The sequence below is a fragment of the Hemicordylus capensis genome, unplaced genomic scaffold (assembly GCF_027244095.1).
Source record: "Hemicordylus capensis ecotype Gifberg unplaced genomic scaffold, rHemCap1.1.pri scaffold_30, whole genome shotgun sequence".
NCBI classification, from domain to species: Eukaryota; Metazoa; Chordata; class Lepidosauria; order Squamata; family Cordylidae; genus Hemicordylus; species Hemicordylus capensis.
The window spans coordinates 92,203-111,335 of record NW_026513640.1 but is presented as its reverse complement, the minus strand read 5'-3'; the positions used below and the strand labels follow the sequence as shown (position 1 = coordinate 111,335).

Here is a 19,133-nt window from a genome sequence, read left to right as displayed (position 1 = left end):
GCCTGTGTGGGCTGCACACAGCAGAGTCGCCTTCTGTGATTGTGCTGCGGCCCCAGCGAGGCTTGAGGGCAGAGGCAATGTTAATATCGGGGTAGATTTTTGTCCACACTGATGATCGGATATTCCGTCTACCTGTTATTTCACCCAGTTCTGAGAGAGAGAGAGAGAGAATATGCCTATCCACACATTCTCTCTCTGTGACAAACATCTGCAAAATAAACTGAGGAACGCAGCAGAAATGGTCTTTATAATAGGTGCCATGTGGCTCTGACAGACTGAGCTTTGATTTGTTTTATATATCTCAAAACTTAACGCATGAAATAAAGCAAGGCAAGAAGTGAAGGAGACAGCCTCATATATTAATTCTTAAATAGATTCTTGTAAATTACAAAAAGAGAGTGACAGGAGGCCAAGTTTCAGATTGTCACCTGTTAAGACAAAAGCACTCTAATAAGGTTCTATTAATCGAGCTATTTGTGGTCTGCAACTTAGAGGACAAATTACAAGATGACTTTTTAAAAGGTCTCCAACCAAACAAGTATAAAATCTTCTCCAGTGCAGTTGGAGATCTTTCATTTCCACAGCTTTTGCCCTTTACCATGACGTGTCCATCAAGACAGACGTCTTGTGCTCAGGAGTTGGAAAATGTCTGAAATTTGCAAATAAATGCAAAAAAAAGTTTTGCAGAGAGCACTGGATTTGGCAATATCATTAACAAGCAATATGCTTGGATAATGGATTTCCACTGTCAACACTTTGCAAACCATCTTCTCTTCAGAGTAACAGAAAGCAATTTGCACCTAGAGGCCAAAAGAGAAAAGGAGGAAAAGTTACTTCTGGAAGGCAGCACTGTAGTATCTCTTTGAACTGAGCCTTTGATTAATTTCCTTTCCCAATGTCTGTTCTGGGTTATAGGACAGAACTTCCCAACAGGTTGTTTTTTAGGACTGTCACTCAAATAAACCTTGGCCGATTCATCAAGCGAATCCAGTAGACTGTCTGCATACATCAGCATGCGACTAATGCCAGTTTTGAAGGGGAAAAGCACCATTGGTGGGTTTAGATGTGGCATCTTGTCGAAGAAGAGGCTCTGTCTTCTGGCAGAAAGGGGAATTCCTCTCCTCCTCCTGATTCCATCTGCTGCAATGGGTGTGGACGTCATCACAGGCCCCCAGCAGCAAATAAAAAGGCACACACCTTTCTGAGTGGGCATGAAGGGCATGGGTCCTTTCTAGGAGGGCTCCTGTCACCTGCAGTTTCTAACACATTTTATTTTAAAATGTGATGTGTGTTCAGTCAGGGATGCCTTTTTGGTCAATTTGAAAAGGTTTATATTGCTATTGCTATATTCCAACTGATTAATCCAGGGGTTCACAGCCTTGGGTGCCCAGATGCTGCTGGACCACGTCGCCCATCAGCCACCCACCCCACACACACACCAGCCACAAAGGCCTTTAGCCAGTACTATCTGGAGATCCACGTTGGAGAGGAGTGATGTAGCTTTGTGTAATGATGGATTCATTGTCACAATTTGGCCTTGATACTAAGTGGTTAAGATGGGGAAAAAATCTCTAAAATAAAATTAAAGGTTGCAAACCTAGTTTCTTCCATTTTTAGGTTCTTATTTTTAAAGAAATACTTCTGAATAGCTGAAGAAACAAGTCGCACCCTCCCCCCCAAAAAATGCTCCCCACGTTCAGCAGCTTCCCCCCAAAAAAGCCTTAAGCAGGCAGCGAAGAGAAACCGCATTTCAGAAGCAGACAGCACAACCATCCTCGAACTCCGTGAGCTTCCTGAGGCAGCTCTGCATGTAGGACATATGAGGAGCTGATGAGACACATCTGCCAGATGCATCTGGTGCACAAGCACGCTCAGTTACATACCTGGAAATCACTAGCTTTGTCAGTGAAAAGCAGTAGTATTTTGAGACCCCTAGAAAAGCCCAAACATAAAGAATAATTAGGATCTTATTTGTGGTCTCCACAGATTTGCTAATCCTGGCCCAGCTGAGAAAGGCAATCATACACTAACCCTCATTTTTCCTTGCCTGCAGGGATGGTTTCTGAAATAGAAAAGTCCCGTTGCTTCAAAATGTGAGAAGTTATAAATTTTTCACATTTCAAAGCAATGGGACTTTTCTATTTCAGAAAAGATTTATCTCACCATTGGGGGCACCTTTACAAAAAAGCTTAATCACAAGGTAATGACAGGGAAAAGTCACCATGGGGAGAGCATTTCCTTGTCCAAAGTGATTTCTAAACTTGGCTGGAGTTCTGCTCTCTTTTGAAACACATTGAGGCTATTCCCACTATCAGGAGAAATCGGGCTAGGATTGCCTAGCCTGATTTCTCCTGACCGTGAGAACCACTGGGCTCACAGGCGGGCCTGGTGGCCTCCAGGCGGTTAACCCACCACAGCACCCCCCCCCCTTAAACCGGGACTGCGGAGCAAGTGCTCCACAAACCCGGTTTTTAAAATCGTGAGTTGCCGTGGCGCAGCTCCGTGCCGTGGCAACTCACGAGGAGACCCCCCCGACCAGGAGGCTCAAAAGCAGCCTCCCAGCTGGGGGGGTCTCTCCAGCACGCCCTGCACACCCAAACTCCCCAGCCCCCACCGGCTCCGTGACAGAGCTGGCAGTCATTTGGGCGGCTGATCCAGCCACCCAGGGCTGCCGCCCTGCCCGTGTGCGGAGAGAGCAGGCTAAGCCCGCTCCCCCTGCTAACCCCCTCGATTGTGAGAAGAGCCTCCTTGTGTTTAGATCACCCTGTACAACTGTACACACTTCCACCTTCGGTTCTTCTCACCCACTCCTTTAAGGAAGCAACCACCCTCTATCAATATAACGATTTAGAAGATAGTTTAGATCACAGAGGAAAAGCTCCTTGATGTGCTGGCCCTACAGGGAGGACAGCAGCATCCTGAGTGTCTGGTTACTTAACCACCCAGTTGTGGTTCCTAGAAATCAGAGCCATTTCTCCCACTCTCGAGGCAGGGGACAGGACCGGTGGGGGAGGGGGAGAGACGTTAATGGGGAGCTCCTTACCTGTAGGAGGTGTCCTTTCAGATTGGCAGGTGTTTTAAAATCCCCTTTCAGAACCTGTGAGAACAACAACATGTGAGGTCAGGGCACGCCTCCCCCTCCACCTGATTTCTTCACCCTGCTGATTGGCCTCGCTCCACATCCAAGTCACACGGACTCCACCACCCAGGCAATACAGGAAGAGGATGCTTCTATAGCCACATTTGAAAGCTCTGTGCAACCAGAAAGCTTGCTACCCTAACTCCCTTTAGCACTTCTAACTCCTTAAAATTTGTTTAAACAGCTCCAAATATACCATGACTCTGCCCAAGTTTACAAGCAGGTATGTGGAAAGCCTTGATTGCTGGGAAAGATAGAAGCATGGTCACACCTGCAGCACCAGTTCCCTCTGAAACCACCAAATAAAATGTTCTGATCTCAGGCTGGGAGAACATGGGCAGCTTTCTAGAGCTGAAAAAGGCTGCTGTTCTTCCTCTGAACCAAGAGGACTAGCTGCTTTAGTCAACATTTGAAGCTCTCAGACAAGAAGGTAAGCAGTGATACTTCAGTTAATCAGCGACAAGATCTTTGATTAGTCCAGAGCAAGCTGCACTCACCCTATGTGTGTTGTTGACCACCAAAGGGTCTGGGTTCCCGTAGTTGGGGGGGTTTGCATAGGGGTCATAGCCCAGCCTGGCCAGCATGGGGGCAATGTGGGGCATGTCCTGCAGGACGTCCACTGGGATGTGCCCCAGCCACTTCGCCAAGGCCTCCGTGTTCACTGGCTTGATCACCTGGTCTGTGGATCGCTCGATTCTGCATCGAGACATGGCAGAGGAGGGTTCAGTAGGGCCAAGCACACAGAAGGAGACCTCTCCCACTTCCCGCCTGGGTTTCTCAAGCACCACAAAAGCCTCTGCCCCCCCCTCCCCAGAGCAGTCACCACCTGACCCACTTTTCCTCTTGACTGCAGCCATTGTGGGATCTGCCAAACACACAGTGGAAGACGCCAGGATGCTCCCCATCTGACGCCACACACACATCCCTACCTCCATATCTTTCGATTCCCAAGACAAGGAGAGCTCCGAATCGGCCTCCTGCCCCACCCCACCTTAGATGATGCTGGAGTCCTCCTTGGAGCCACACTGAGCGCCTGCCTTGGTGAGCTCTGCCCCTGAAAGGCCACCTTCTGCCCCTGGTCCCAGCAGGCCCCCGCCACACCCCCCCCCGCAAGAGCCACTTACTTGGAGAGCGAGACGCCGCCCGGCTTCCCGATCAGCTCCTCGTGGTGCAGGACCGCGTCGCTCCAGGCAATGTCCAAGAACTCCATGATGGCCTGCATGGACCGCTTGGGGTGCAAGACCAGCTGCTCGTAGTAGACGGGGAGGCAGCGGGAGCGGCCGATCTCCAGGCACTGGGTGTACATGACCTCAATGGCTTTGTTCCACTTGGTCAAGCAGTCCCGGTAGCTGCTGAGGTCAAAGCCCGCAATGGTGACCTTCCTGGTGATCATGGAGTGGACGGAGGCCCGGCCGTCGCGCACCATCAGGAGGAACTTGGAGTTGGGGAAGAGGCGGGACAGGTAGAGGGAGGACTTGAGCGTGAAGGGGTCCTTGTTGCAGAGGTACCTGGCCGGCTCCCCGTGCTTGGCGATCACCTCCAGGATGAAGGCCTGCATGGCCGCGTCCAAGACCTGGTCCGTCACCCCAGCTTCGTCCAGGCGCATCTTCTCTCGCCCGGATTTGGACCAGGCCTGGCGCATGGCCAACACGCGCGGGATGATCCGGGTCTCCTCCCCGCAGCGCACCTCTGGGTGTGCATCCAGCATGGCCCGCATCAGTGTGGTCCCGCTCCGGGGGACGCCGCCAATGAAGACCAGCGGCATCTCCTTGCTGTAGCGGTATTCCACCCGGTTGGCATCCAGCATCACCAGCTCTTCGTTCTCTGGCCGCATCAGCCCCCGCGGGCCGGAGCCCTGGCCCAAGATCTGCTGGCACTGCAGCATCTGCTGGCCCAGGTGGGCAGACACCATCAGGGCGATGGCAAAGCCCACCCCCAGCAGCACCCGCCTCATGGTCACCCGCATCCTCTCCCCATCCACATGGGCCTGGGAACAGGTGGTGCTGGCCCTGCCCTCAGCATCCGGGCCACGGGAGCCGGAGGCGGCCTGCAAGGAAACATCCGACAAGTCAAGGCAGGGCTGGGGACATGCTCTGCACACACATTCCTCCCTCCCCCACATATCATGCCAGAGTACCCGATTCCTTCTCTGCTCACTGGGCATCAGGGCGGCTGTGGTCTCTGTCAGGATGCGCCCCAGCCTTTTCCTCCAGCTTCAGGTTTGGAGCTGGAAAGGGGAAAGGGGCAGCAGCAGGCTTCCAAAGCCACATTCAGCACTGCACAACTGGGTGGGTGATCCCTATCCCAGGAGGGGCCTGGATGCAGAGAAACTACCCGAGGAGGCGACTTCTCCTTGGAGAAATGCCTTTCTGGATGCCATGTTCTTGTGGGCATCCAGCAGGGGGTCAGCCTGCAACCGACCCACTAGACTCAGAGAACTGCGCTCAGGTTGGGGGGGGGGGTCTAGAGGAACCACACAGTTTCGGTTGGCTACTAGGGGCAGCCAAAATGTGCAGAACTCTGACTGGACCCTTGGAGACCCCCCCCCACTTAAAGTTCCTTGGCATTCGGCTTAGATAGGGGTGGCCAGCATCTGGTCAGTTTTTCAAACTGAACGGCAAGACAGAATGAGGAAGGCTCGGCTGTTGTGCATGAGGGACAGGGACTTCTCAGTGCTTGCCCCCAGCCTCTGGAATGCTCTCTTGATGGCCATGGAATCTCGGTGTTTTTACGCAGGCTTTTATATGAGTGTTTCTATTGCTGCTGCTTTGTGTTTTTTATGGTTAGACTAGCTTAACCCGCACAGAGCATCTGTGCACTAGTATTGGATGGCTCCCCTCAGCCCCTGCCACAGCCCCCCTCACCCCAGAGATCTCCCCACCCGAGCCCCACTCCTGCTCCTCCCCACAAGAGCAGCAGCAGATGACTGGGCCTTTCCTTGCTGCCGCCACCACCGCGGCCACGGCTGTTCCCCTCAGGCTGCTGACAGGATCGGGCCATCCCTTGCCTGCCTGTGACAATGGCCTTGGTAGCCCCAAGCAGCAGCACTGGTTGACTGGACCCTTCCTTGCTGCCAGTGCCGCCATAGCCGCTCATTCCCCTCAGGCCGCTGACAGGCTCTGGCTCGTCCCTCGCCCTTGTCTCTCTTCTCCTCCCTTTTCTCTCTCTCTCTCTCTCTCTCTCTCTGAGTTTACAGACCTTGATCATCTTGTTTCCTCATCTAATTCACACAACAACAGCCTCCTTCTCCTGAAGGGGCTCTTTCCTCCCTTACGACCCCTCTCTTCATAGACCCCCTGCCCACTATCATATATCTATATCTATATCTATATCTATATATTCCTCTCCTCTACAATCCAGAACATCTTCCCACCAGTAGCAGTTGCATTCCAACTGACCTTAACCATCACAGGCTCCTCCCCCCATCTGCATATGGAATCCCCACTGTCCAATCACCATGGTGCTTCTGCTGTCACAGGCTCCTTTTTCCTATCTGCATATGGAATCCCCACTGCCCAATCAGGTGCTTCTGCTTGCGAACTCTCGTGAGAGCTGCCACACACGGGATTAGTCATGGGTATGCCTTAGAGAATTAAATATATAGATAGGAGGTTGTGCTTTTTTTAAAAAAATTCTTTTTAATCAGATCTGTATTTTTATATTCTAGCTTAATATTTTAACTGTGTATTTTTTATAGTCTTGTTTTAACTTTTGTGTGAACTGCCTTGAGATTGTGTTGATAAAAGGCAGTATAGAAATTTTAACAATAAAATACAGATGCTGGGATGGACAATACCAAATGTCATACTTTCCCCCATACTTATGGGGAATAGCAGAATGTACAAAGTCAGGGTGAAGGGGTGTGTGTGTGTGTGTGACGTTCACATCCAGCTTAGCACTCTGCAGCAGCAAAGTCAGGGGGCAGCAACTTGAGAAAATGCCCCCCCCCCCTGGGAACTCCCTGCTTCCCTCTAAGGGATCTCCTCCTCCGATAATGGCTTCCTGTGCACCCCACCCCCACCCTGAGCAGTCACTAGTGGAAGCAGAGCAAGAGGTGAGGGGGCAGCTCAAAACTTGCACTTTAAGGCCCCCAGATAGGCCTTCAAGACTGTGCGAGACGCTGCGACCGATATTTGGCAATCATGTCCTCAGGTCAAGAATAGGAAATCGCCAGGAGACGCTTGTGTTTGGTGGTATGTCAATGTGCTAAATAAAGCAAAACAGAACAAAAAATAAATAAATAAGAGAGCCACTCAGAAGCAGCTGCGGAGCCAGTCCAGAGATTCCAGGGACTCTGGAGAGTCGCCAGCGCTGCTGCTGATGGCCGCCTGGAGGACCAATTCAAGCCTCAAGCTCCTTGGGGGCTTGGATGCTGCCGCTGCTGCTGCCGCCTCTGCCACCACACTGGAATCCTGTTTCTCACACGGGCAGCCCTGACTGCACAGAGAGCATCCATGGCGCAGCTGCACATTTTTCTCTGCCGCCAGAGTAAGGAGACAGGCACCCGAAAAGCTCAGGAGAAGAGCAGGCGGGGCGTCAGGGAGGACAAAGGGAGAGAGGCTAGATCAACACAGCCCTCCACACCCCGCCTGCCCTCCAAGTCCCCCCCCCCCGCCCCACTGCCGCAGCCAGAGCCAGAAGGAAGAGCAGCAGCCAGAGAGAGCGGGGGGGGGGGATCCTACACGGAGAACATCATCACCCTGGTTGCCAAGGCAACCACTCGTGGAAGGTGGGCATCTGGTGATCAGCCTGCTGCAGGCTGCGTTGGAGTTTTGATGGTTTTTCTCCTTTTCCGTAAGCTGCCTTTGAGCTAAACAGAAAGACGGGCTAAAGACATCTTAAATAAATAAGCAAGGAAGCAGATGTCAGGCGTCCAAGGTGGAGACTATGCCCAGATGGCCAGGCAGGTACAAATGCCCACACCTCCTGCAGTCCTCCTCTTGCTGGAGCCACACAGATAGGTCCCCTGGAGTGCCACGTGGGGAGAAAGGGGAGGCAGAAACACATCTGCAAAAAGCCCCCATGCCCACGCCCCCCCCGCCCCCCACATCACAAACCAACCAGCCAGACCTGGGCTTCCAAGCCCTTCCTCCTGGGCTTCTGCAGGGCCTCTATGCCAACAGCCCGCTTGACTTTAAATTGATTCTTGTAGCTCTTGAAAGTGATCAAATATTAATATTAGAAAATGGGGAGGGAGAAAGAGAGAAGGAGCAGGCAGCCCCATCAAATATTCATTAACCCACTGCCAAGAGATGTGGAGAGAACCCACTGCGACGCCAATATACTCACCTCTCTTTGGGAAGTTCATTTGGAAACTGGCTGCTCCTTGTAAATACCAGACGAGAGATAAATCCTGGGGGGGGGGGGAAGAGACAGAAGGAGGGGAACCACAAGGTCAGTGAGCTGTTTAGCAGCACTGCTGATGAATCTTGGGAAAGCAAGACGACGACACTCTCGCCCACCATGAGTCGGTTCCCCTCCATCTTAACAACCACATTCTCCAAAATGTGTGGCCCCCCCCTACACCTGGCTCAACATCCGAGGTTTTGTTCTGTGTCCCCCAACAGGCCGGGTGGGTGAGAACAAGAAGCTCTGGAAGGTCCCCCCAAGGGAAGCCCCATCAGCATCTGCCTTTCAGTGAAGACACAGCTCTTCCAGAAGGCCTCCAGGGCGCTTCCAAGATGACAGGCTGTTCAGAAGTATAATGCTTCAGCTTGGCAGGATTGTTTTGAAAATGGAAATAGTTTGCGCAAACCTCCTACGATGAGAAAACACAGCTATTTATTTGCGACATACATGCAACGTTGTAGGACTGAAGCGCAAGGATAAATCCGAAAGGCGGCATCAGAAATGTGAACAGCATCTTGCTGACAGCGCAGGGATTGCGATGTTGAAACAGAGGCAAGACGGAAGCCCACTTAACAGACACATCGTGACACTGTGGTAGTTGCAATCTGGAAAGCGCCCTAGGAACGCTCAACTGCATTCCATAGGATTCTGATTCCGTATTATGTTACATCTCTCTTGTGTTAGGAGAACCTTCCAAGTTCACCCAAAAGTGGAAGAAGAAAGGGGAACAGGTTTTGTTTTTTCTCATATAAAGATGATTGTGGTTTTTTGAGAGAGGGGAGAAAGAACAGGTGTGACACACAAAACTGCTGTACCTGCAACAAACTCAAACCCTCTGCGAAAAGATAACTGGTTAGATCAATGAAACACTGAAAGCAAACATGGTTACCTCAGGGAAGACGAACATGAAACTAAGCAAGTAGCATTGCAGGGGGGTGAGATGCTGGACAAAGAGGTGGGGCACCCAGTTCTATACTGGCAGTTTAGCATGGTTATCCCGAGGTGGCAACGTGACTGAAATGAATTCCAGTTTCACAGATTGAACGCCCCTGAAGGTGGGTGATCCCAGGGTCAATGGCTGTACGATCACACTTGAGCTTTTCCACAAACGGCAGCTGAGCCACTCAAATTCCATGACCCAACAGCATGGGAGTCAATTGGAGGGATCTATCCCACTGAAATGGCATCCTCCCTGCTTCCGCCAGTTCTGTGATCGTGACTCCTGCCCTCAGCCATTTGAGCAAAGAAAGATGGGAGAGAAACAGCTCTAGGAAGCACATGTTTGTGACTCATGCTCACAATGGGTGAAGAGAGGAGCTGAGGCACTGCCCCTGCCCATGCAAAAAGATGGGTTTACAGATGGGGCGGCTTTTCCTTTCAAGAGGAAAGCCCAGCCTCCTCTCATCTGTCTGAAAAAGCAGACACTGAGTTCCCGCAGGGGCCCATGCTGACAACTGGCCACAGCCTTCCTGCTGACCCTCTAGTAAGTAAGTAAAGTGTGCCGTCAAATCGATTTCGACTCCTGGCGCCCACAGACTAGCCCTGTGGTTTTCTTTGGTAGAATACAGGAGGGGTTGACCATGGCCTCCTCCCACGCAGTGTGAAATGATGTCTTTCAGCATCTTCATATATTGCTGCTGCCTGATATAGGTACCAGCAGGGATTTGAACCAGCAACCTTCTGCTGGTTGGTCCAGCATTTCTCCACTGCTCCACTTAAGTTGACTGCTGACCCTCTACGGCCACCTCATTCCAGCTTCCTTTCTCACAGTGGCCCGTAATGTCAGCAGAGGTTGTTGGCCCACCTGACGGCAACTCCCTGGATTGCTTTCTCAAGGTGCCAAACAGACAGACCCTCAAGGAAGCACATGTGCAGAAGGGACACTGAGGAAGGCGGCAGAACACGACCCAGCGCCCCATGCAACGGCAAGCACCTCACCGAGTCTCCCAGATGGCAGGCAGGCAAGCTGGCTCAGCGACAGGAGCAAGCAGACAGGCATTCTGCTCAGAGGCTGCTCACAAGCACCCCCTCCCCCCCCCCCAGAGATAGCAGGAACAGCAAGGCACAGAAGCAGCCCCCAGATAAGGGATGGAAAAGAGAGCCACCCTGGGAGGGGAGAGGAGATGAGAGGCACCTTCCCCCTTGGTAGGTCCAAAACATGGCTTCCTAAACACGGCCTCTTACGCAGCTTAGGGGCCGGGCCGGGCCTTTGTTTTGGGGGGCCATCCCTGGAGAGAGGGGCACCCTCAGTCCTTCCCACATCACCACCCCTGCCACATCTATAACCCTCTGAGCTGGGTCCTTACTTGTAGAGTGCAAGGAAGAAAGACCCTGAACCCGAGAGCTGATGGAGCAGAGCTCACAGGAGTTCCCGGAAGACCTCCTGGGTCCCCTGTTCTGCTTGCACAGAGGATAGGCCAGCCCCCCCCCCCACCCCCGCCCATGAGCCTGAGCACAGGCCCTCCCCTCCCCTCCTTTGCAGACATGGGCTCTGGCTGGCCGGCCAGGAGGATCAGGATTCCAGAAGGGTCAGCTGTGCTGGTTGCCAAGGGAGCCTGGAGAGGCACCGGCTGTTGCTGCGGCATTCAGGGGGAGCGGCCTTCTTAGGCCTGGGGGCAGGAGGAGAGGAAACCGGCAATGATCCGAGGGACCCTGCTGTGGGGGAGCAGGCGTGGCCCCACCCTTTGCCAACCGTCTTGGGGAGCTTTTGTGATGGGAAAGACATTTCATTCCCCCACTTAAACTCCAGGCATTTTCGAAATAAACAGGTCTGGATCCCCCCCACCCCAATCAAAAAGGCTTCTACTTCAGAAGGCATATGGGGGGCGGGGAGAGAAAGGACACAGCAGGTTGCCAGAGTGGCAGGTGCTCAGCAAAGGCCAGTCCCAGCAGCACAAGCAACCTTTGGGAGCTGGCAAGGCCAACGTCCAGGCCTGGCACCCAGTCAGCCGGCCGGGGGCTTCTCTCCTCACCCCTCAGTCCTCATGGCCAAAACAGCCCTCCTTTTGAGCATGCAGATCAGCCCTCCACGCTCTGTCTGGTCAAGTCCCTTTCCTGTCTGACAGGCAGGCAAGAGGCTGCTTCTCTTACACACTCAAGCAACCAGAACTGCCCACACTCCAGAGACGCCCTCTGATGCAGCACCACTGAATCCAGGGACAGAGCCAGAATGGTCGTCATTCCAAATTCTTTGCAGAATTATAGCCATTTCCGAAGGCTCCCAATGGTGCAGTTTGGATTCTGCTCAACTATTAAGTAACAAGGGCGGGGGGGCCTGCATCACCGGGTGGAAAGATCCCTCCAAACACGCCTGCTCCAAAACACAAGACGGGCTTTGAAGTCTGGAACAGAGGCCATTGTTTGAGACTGAACTTCAACTGCACAGTTAGATCTCCCATTATGAAGACTTGAGCATGTGCACAGACCCAGCGTCAATGGAAAGCCATCAGGCAGAGTTTGCTATTGGACTTTCCATGACGCCTGGCTTCTTAGGCACAAAGCAACCATATGGATTTTGCTGGCTGCTGTGAGCAGACTGCCAGCTTTGCAGCATCCTGCTTTCCTGTTCACCTGGGTATGTATCGACTGTCCTCAAACAAGCCCACACGCTCCCAGGGCAAAGGTGCAAAGAGCCTGGGAAAGGGCCAGGCCAGGCCTCTGCCCCCACCTGGGTAAGCGGGGGGGCCCTCCATCATCACTGCCTCCCTTGGACTTCCTGGTTTGCTGGTCTAACTGAAGCAGCACCAGAAAACCCACCCCATGCTCAGCTTCTCACAGCCATGGGGGATGTCGAGCTCAGGGACTGATTCTGGGCCCATAGCTCCCATGCATCTGGGCACTTCCACCAAGGAAAGCGGCACTGGGGTGATTCTGGCAGCTCCCCCCACCCTGGTCCCCTCTTCCTTCCCATTTTTATGCCGAGAACGATGGAGGAAGCAGCAGCCCTGTCAGCACAGCCTCGGGAGGCTGTCTCCAAACCCGACAAGGTTGACCAGGGGAGGGTCTCCCCCTCAGCTTTACTCCAGCAGGTGCCAAGTGCTGGAGAATGAAGCCAGAGGTGGGCTCAGCGCTTCCAAGCCAAGCGAAAGCAGCCCATCCCGGCTGTGCAGTCTGTCGCCTGTTGGCACAAAATGCACCCTACTGGCAACTGTGGCCTGTGGGGTCTCCTGCTAACCCCTGCAGCTCACTGGGCAAAGAGGCACCTTTTTAATGTGGTGATTCTCTTTACTGAGCCGGGGGAGAGTAACTGGCCCTCTCCACCCCCAGCACCTCCAGTGGCTGTTGCTGGTGGCTGTCTTCTAATTCTGTTTAGATTGTGAGCCCTTCGGGGACAGGGAGCCATCTTATCTTATTTATTTATTGTTTCTCTGTGTAAACCGCTTTGGAAATTTTTGTTGAAAAGCGGTCTATAAATATTTGTTGTTGTTGTCTCTGCCGCAGCAGTAAGGCGGGAAAGGGGAAAGCCTTGCAGCAGAAAAGCAAAGAGACCAGCAAGAGTGCCAGGGAGGAGTTGGTGCCCTGCCTTCCACACACAGCTTTCTACATGCAGGAAATTATTCCTTTTTTTAATGGCTGGAGGGAGGATTTAAAGGTGAGAAGCCCCCCCCCCCGCATGGTGCTCTTTTCTTTCCCCCTTCGATGGCAGATAAGGTACGTAGCGTACTTTGGACACAGAAGAGCACTCCTGAAGGCATCTCCAAGTATGGCAGGAAAAGACCCGTCTCTGCCTGAGGCCTAGGAGAGTGGCTGCCAGCCAGTGCTCAGCGAGATGGACCACCGGCCTGAGCCGGACTCAGTAGAAGCCTGCTTCTTCCGGAGTCCTCTTGTGCTTGGCGACACACTCTTGACGCTGCCAGAACGACCAGAAAGCAGCAGCAAATGCTGTGGCCTTGCCCTCCTGGTGAGCAGGTCCAGCAGCTGGCAGGAGGAACTGGAAGCGCCAACCCTACTGGCGCCCCAGCCAAAGCTTTGAAGTCACTTGGCTGCAAACCAGCTGCTCCTCTCAAGAGACCCAGAGGGCAAGCGCTCCATGAGGAGGAGGAGGCGAGCTGCAAGCCAGTGCTTGTCTAGGCACATGAGGTTCCTGGCGGTGCAACACTGCCACTCCGGCAGCGTCAAGAGGGCCACCTTCCTTGGCACCCACCTCTGCTGCCCGCCCCCCATCGCTCCTGCCCAGCAGGCACAGGAAAGGCAAAGGGACCCATCTCACGGGGGGGGGGATCCCCGCTCCCGGAGCAAGCCCCGGGGCTGTCCAGAGCCCTTCCAGAGACACGAGAGCACAGCAAGCAGCGTTGCAGCTACGTGGCCTTGGCAGGGCCAGTATTGGCAACATGGAGTCGAGTCTTCTCGGGAACAAGACAGCTTTGCACAGGAATGTGGCTTATCGGATGCACTCACACACAAGAGTCCAGCCATTCCAGCAGAAAGGAGTGTTTTCACTGGAACCGCACTGACAGAAGGGAACCCCTTTTGGAAGCATCCTGTTCCGAAGGTCCAGGGCTGAGGCACCCGACGGTCTGCCTTCGCCGCCAAACACCGTTGGGCCAGAGTCAGATCTTTGGCCCACCCACCTTGCTCAGCACTGCCCACCACCCTGAGTGGCCGCTGCTCTCCGTCCTCCTCAGCTCTCCCTGGAGCTGCTGCTGGCGACTGGACCAGGACCCAACTGCATGGAATCGGGTCAGCGTTCTATCCCTGAACTTCAGGCTCTCCTCTTAATAAGCAAAATCCACCCAAGGCAATAATTCTTCGTCTAAGCAATAATGTAAGGCAATCGTGAGAACCAACTGTCAAACTCAAATCCTACAATACTCTGGGTTAAGAGTCCGTCCCTTCGTCCTTCCCCCCCACCCACCCCCAACTTAAACCCTAAGTTCACCTGCACTGATCATCCAAATACTGGGGTGGGGAAGACCCCTGCATTTGAATTTTTGCAGTTCCACATCAGTTGGAGCGGGGGGGGGGGGCTTCTTCTCTCAGCCTGGCTTCTAAACCAAACTGGCGCACACAGAAAGGGTTGAAAAGCCGCGTCACAAGGGCGTCCAGGAATCCACACAGCTTCCGGTGCCTCTCGCTGCCTGCAGTGGCAAGGGGGAAGAGTCACCCACCCCCCAGAGTTCCTGCCTCCATCCTCAGCAGTTCCCTATCACCCAGGGCACCCCATTGCAGGACCTGGTGTGCAGGCCAACCCAAATGGGCATGCATTTCCTTGGATAATGATTCTGAAAGCAAAACCCAACTCCTCTTTCGGCGTTTTAGTGCCGCTGTTCAGTGGTGCCAACAGCTTTCGCACCCCGGTGTCTCAACCCCAGCTTGCTGGCACTGAACAGGAGGGAGGCCAGCTGTGGGCCTCTGCCAGACCCAATTACAGGACAGAAGAAGCCATTAGAGGCATTCGGGACGCAACAAATCCCACCTCTGGCACAGGTTCTCTGTGCAGCTCTGGGCAAACTCCTGCTGGGCCTCAGTTAGACTAACCAGCTCTAACCAGGAATTCCCAGATGTCAGGGCCAGCGTGGTGTCATGGTGAGAGTGCTGGACTAGGACTGGGGAGACCCGAGTTCAAATCCCCCTTCAGCCATGAGACTTGCTGGGTGACTCTGGGCCAGTCACTTCTCTCTCAGCCTAACCTACTTCACAGGGTTGTTGTGAGGAGAAACCTAAGTATGTAGTACACCACTCTGGGCTCCTTGGAAAAAGAGCAGGATATTAAAAACGTGTCCAAAAAAATGCTATTGATAATAACTCCCATAATCCCCAGCCAAAGGCCATTGCAGCTAGGGATGCTGGGAGTTGTAGTGAACAACATCTTGGACTGGGAATCCCTGTGAGAGGGAACACTGCCTCAGTTCCCCCATCTGGAAAATGGAAGCAGTAGCCAGAGGGCCTCCAAGATTGCTGCAGTGGGTGGTCAGTCAGTGGGCGTGCTTTCAGCCCAGCCCCACTGAGCACCTTGGAACTTTCTCCCAGGCACAGGATTATAGTCCTGGAAGCATTAGCAAATCACAGAATGTTGGCCTTCGAAGGGGCCTTGGAGTTCTTCTAGTTCAGCCCCCAGCTAAGCGCAGGAAATGGCTACAACATCCTTGGCAGGTGCCTGTCCAGCCTTGCCTGGAAAACCCCATCAAAGGAGAGCCCACCTGAACACCACACAGACCGCCCCAAACTCGGCCAGAAGCAGCTTCTCTGACATTTCAACCCATCGGCTGCAGTGCTGCCCTCGGGAGGGACAGAGGACAAGTCCGCTCCCTCTGCTCTGCGGTGGCCAGTGGTCTACAAGAGCAAGGGCCAAAAAAGGAGGGCAAGACACCCCTACCCACCCCCACGTCTGCCTCGAAAGACTGGCTTCAAATTGCAACAATGTGCACGCAAAGCATTCATCAGCTCATGGTTAACATTTGCATCCCACTCTCCCTGACTTCCCAACAACCCTGAGAGGTAGGCCAGAGATTGGCACCTGGTCATTCAGCAAGCGCCACAGCAAGAGGGGCCTTCAAACTGGGTCTCCCACCTTCAAACGCGCCACGCCACACTCACTCTGCAGCCACTCGCTCTGACCCTGCAAGGCCGGTCAGCCCGAGAGGCAAAGGCCAGCCCACAGCCAAGGAGGAAGGAAGAGGAGGCTGGCGGTTGGGCCCGGAGGAGTCAAGCCCAGGTCCCCATCAGGAAAACCTCAGAAGTTCATCTGCAACCTAAAGCGCCACGGCATCAAAACGAAAACTTCCCAGCAAAGGGTGAGAAACCGGAAGAACAGCGGGTTTTTTGTGGTCAGTGCACAACTGCTGCAAAAGGCAGAACCCTGGCTGAGTCAAACGCCAGCTCCCCCCGCCTCCTCACCATGGATCTCAGCCCATTGGGCAACACTGCAGTCGCTCGGGTAGCCCCCAAACCACAAGGACACGCAACACACTTTTTAAAGAGGAGGAGGAGGAGATGGAAAGTAGGCAACAATCAGGCCTGCAAAGATTTGTTTTGCTATAAATGTTTAGTTTATCCGTGGGGAAACACCGAGCTTTCACTAAACTAGTTTAGCTATTGGGTGGGAAAACGTTTGTGTTGACTATTCATTCATTCATTCATTCGATTTCTATACCGCCCTTCCAAAAATGGCTCAGGGCGGTTTACACAAAGATATAGCAAACAAATAAGATATACCAAACAAATGATATTGTTTGATATTGTGTTTCTTCCACTTCCAATTAGACTAGGCAGCCCTATTCTGTAATTGACATTATGAAAAAGAGCTTAGGAACACATTTTAAGGAAGGGGGGGTGTGGAAAGAGAGAGAGAGAATTCAGATTTCTTAGAGCCTGACAAGACACAAGATGCCTCAGAAGTGGAGAGGTTGCAGAAAAGCACAAGGATCAAGAGACCAGAGTGCCTTCTCTATGAGGGGAGCCCTTTAACTCGCATCTCCTCTGGAATGGAGGGAGTGCCTTCACATATCAGCCAGATTTACCCCGAAGTCCCTGAGAGTTATCAGGGAGCAGTTCACACACAATTCGTGTTTCTCACTGTGCATTAGTGTAACCCGATTTATATCCAGGGTAAAAAATCCCACTATTTGTGTTGGTTCTTTGGGACAATTTTCGAGTTCACAGTAAAGCCTCCCTGTAAACATGCGGTAAAGCCTGTTGTGCGTAAAGGCCCCGGTGGAGCAGAGAGAGAGAGAGAGAGAGAGGTTTTCCCTCTTTCTCTTGTAACACCAGAACTTGGACTCATCCAGTGAAGCTGGCAGGCAACTGAGAAGAGACAAAGAGGAAGTCTTTCTTCACATAATACAGCACTCATTTACGTAACTCGCCGTCACTGGACATCATGACGACCACCAGCTCAGTGGGTTTTAAAAAACGGACCAGAAAATCCATGGAGTACACGACTGACACTGAACGGTTTGTCCGCCACCTGGAGCCTTCTTCTGGGACAGGGGCGGTATATCAAGAAAACCAAGCAACAAACGTTAGACATGATGGAACAGAATGCAACTGGATCCTTCCAGCTCAGAGGCCGGCACCACCAGCACGGCGGCCCACGAGAGCAACTCTCCTCCCAGGCCGCAGCCATCCCTGCGGAGCCTGCCTCGCCCCGCCCGGCCCCATCACTCCTGGTGCTCCCCCCGCCCGGGGAGGAGCGGGGTCGACAAGCACCAGACCCGCAGCGGCGGGCCGCGGGGGAGGGGATCAGCGGCGGCGAAGGAGAGCACGAGAGCAGCCGGAGCGAGGAGGGCGGCGGGCCTCAAGCGGCCTCGGCCCGTCGCCCGAGACCAGCGGGAAGCTCTCCTTCTTCCTCCCCCAGCTCTTGGGGCTGGGAAGCCGGAGGACTCTCGCTCTCCTCTCCACCGGTCACTTCCCCACTGGTGCGAGGCCGCCGCGGGATCCGATCCAGGGAGGACCGGCTACTGCCGCCGCCGCGCGCTCTCTCCGGCCGGCTGCTCGGCGCGTCGATCCCGGGCAGCCGGAGGAAGGGAGAGCCCCCCGGGGCAGGCGTCAGGGAGCCCCCCACCCCGGGAAGCCAGAGCGCCCCCGCCCCGCAACGGAGCTCCAGCCGCCTCTCCTCGGAGGATGCGCTGCGGGCGCACCAGCTCGCCCCGCGGAAGGCAAGAGCCGGCGCAGCTGCCTCCTGCGCAGGGCGGCACTAGGAGCGGGCAGGCAAGCCTCCGTGGGGAGGAAGGCAGCGGCCACGGGGGTCTCCTCTCCCCCCCGCCCCCGCCCCTTGTTTCCGCCGGCCAAGATGGAGACGGGGCGCCTGGAAGGGGGGCAAGCGGCAAGGCGGCGCGGGGACCGGGCAGAGCCGAGAGCCAGAGGCAGCTGCAGCAGGAACGAGCGAGCGAGGCGGCCGGGCCGGCCAGCTCTTGGCGGATGCCCGTGGGGAGGGGACTGGGGGACCCTCGCTCCTCCCGGCCGGGGTCTCTCTGCCTGCCGTCGCCCCGCCCACTTACCGTCTCTGGGGGAGAGGGTGGCCGGCGGTCGCGCAGCCCGGGCTCCTGCTCGGCACCGGACGGGCGGGCGCCTCGGTGGTGCCGTGGATGTTGTCTCTCCGCCCGGCCTCTCGGCGACGTCACGCGCTCGAGGGAGGAGGCCAGCCGCCTTTCCCGCCCCCCTCGCTCCTCCGTCTCCTCCCCTGAGGCGGCACCGCCGGGGCAGCACAGGAGCCGGCTGCCAGCGGGCCTTCGAGCGTGTGCAGAGTGCACTGCCCTGCTGCCGTCAAGGGCGGCTTGCTAAGCAGGGCAGCGTGTCTCTGAGTACGAGCAGAGAATCCTGACCCTCACCGGCCCCTCCCGCACCCATCGCGAAGCCCGGCTTCCAGGCAGGGCTTGTCCGCCTCCTCAGACCAGGCCTCGGGGGTGGGGGCGGTGGTAGCCCTAAGGGGGGGGCGGGGGCGGTCAGGGCACTTCTCCTTTCAGCGGAGGCGCGCAGAACTACTGGGGCCCTCTCTGCTGCAGGGCTTCATCAGCCAGAGAACGTAGATCCTGCCGCTCTTCCTCCAAGGCGCCCAGAGGGGTGTACTACATACCTGAGTTTCTCCTCACAACAACCCTGTGAAGTAGGCTAGGCTGAGAGAGACGTGACTGGCCCAGAGTCACCCAGCAAGGATCATGGCTGAATGGGGATTTGAACTCCGGTCTCCTCGGTCCTAGTCCAGCAC

General features: G+C 54.6%; 1 protein-coding gene across 2 annotated transcripts; it reads right to left on the bottom strand.

The window, feature by feature from the left end:
* Positions 1–338: 338 nt before the first annotated feature.
* On the bottom strand, positions 339–18,582 carry TPST2 (tyrosylprotein sulfotransferase 2). Of its 2 annotated transcripts, XM_053282729.1 has the most exons (7): positions 18,427–18,582; positions 8,429–8,492; positions 4,264–5,186; positions 3,637–3,835; positions 3,044–3,097; positions 1,884–1,932; positions 339–800 (listed from the first exon to the last, which is right to left on the bottom strand). In XM_053282729.1, the coding sequence occupies exons 3-6, from the start codon at positions 5,103–5,105 to the stop codon at positions 1,903–1,905; spliced, it is 1,125 nt and encodes a 374-aa protein (XP_053138704.1). In that variant the 5' UTR covers positions 5,106–5,186; positions 8,429–8,492; positions 18,427–18,582; the 3' UTR covers positions 339–800; positions 1,884–1,902. The 2 variants fall into 2 exon arrangements, with proteins under 2 accessions (XP_053138704.1, XP_053138705.1); XM_053282730.1 differs by lacking the exon at positions 8,429–8,492 and having other exon boundaries at positions 18,427–18,580.
* Between the last annotated feature and the right edge of the window lie 551 nt (positions 18,583–19,133).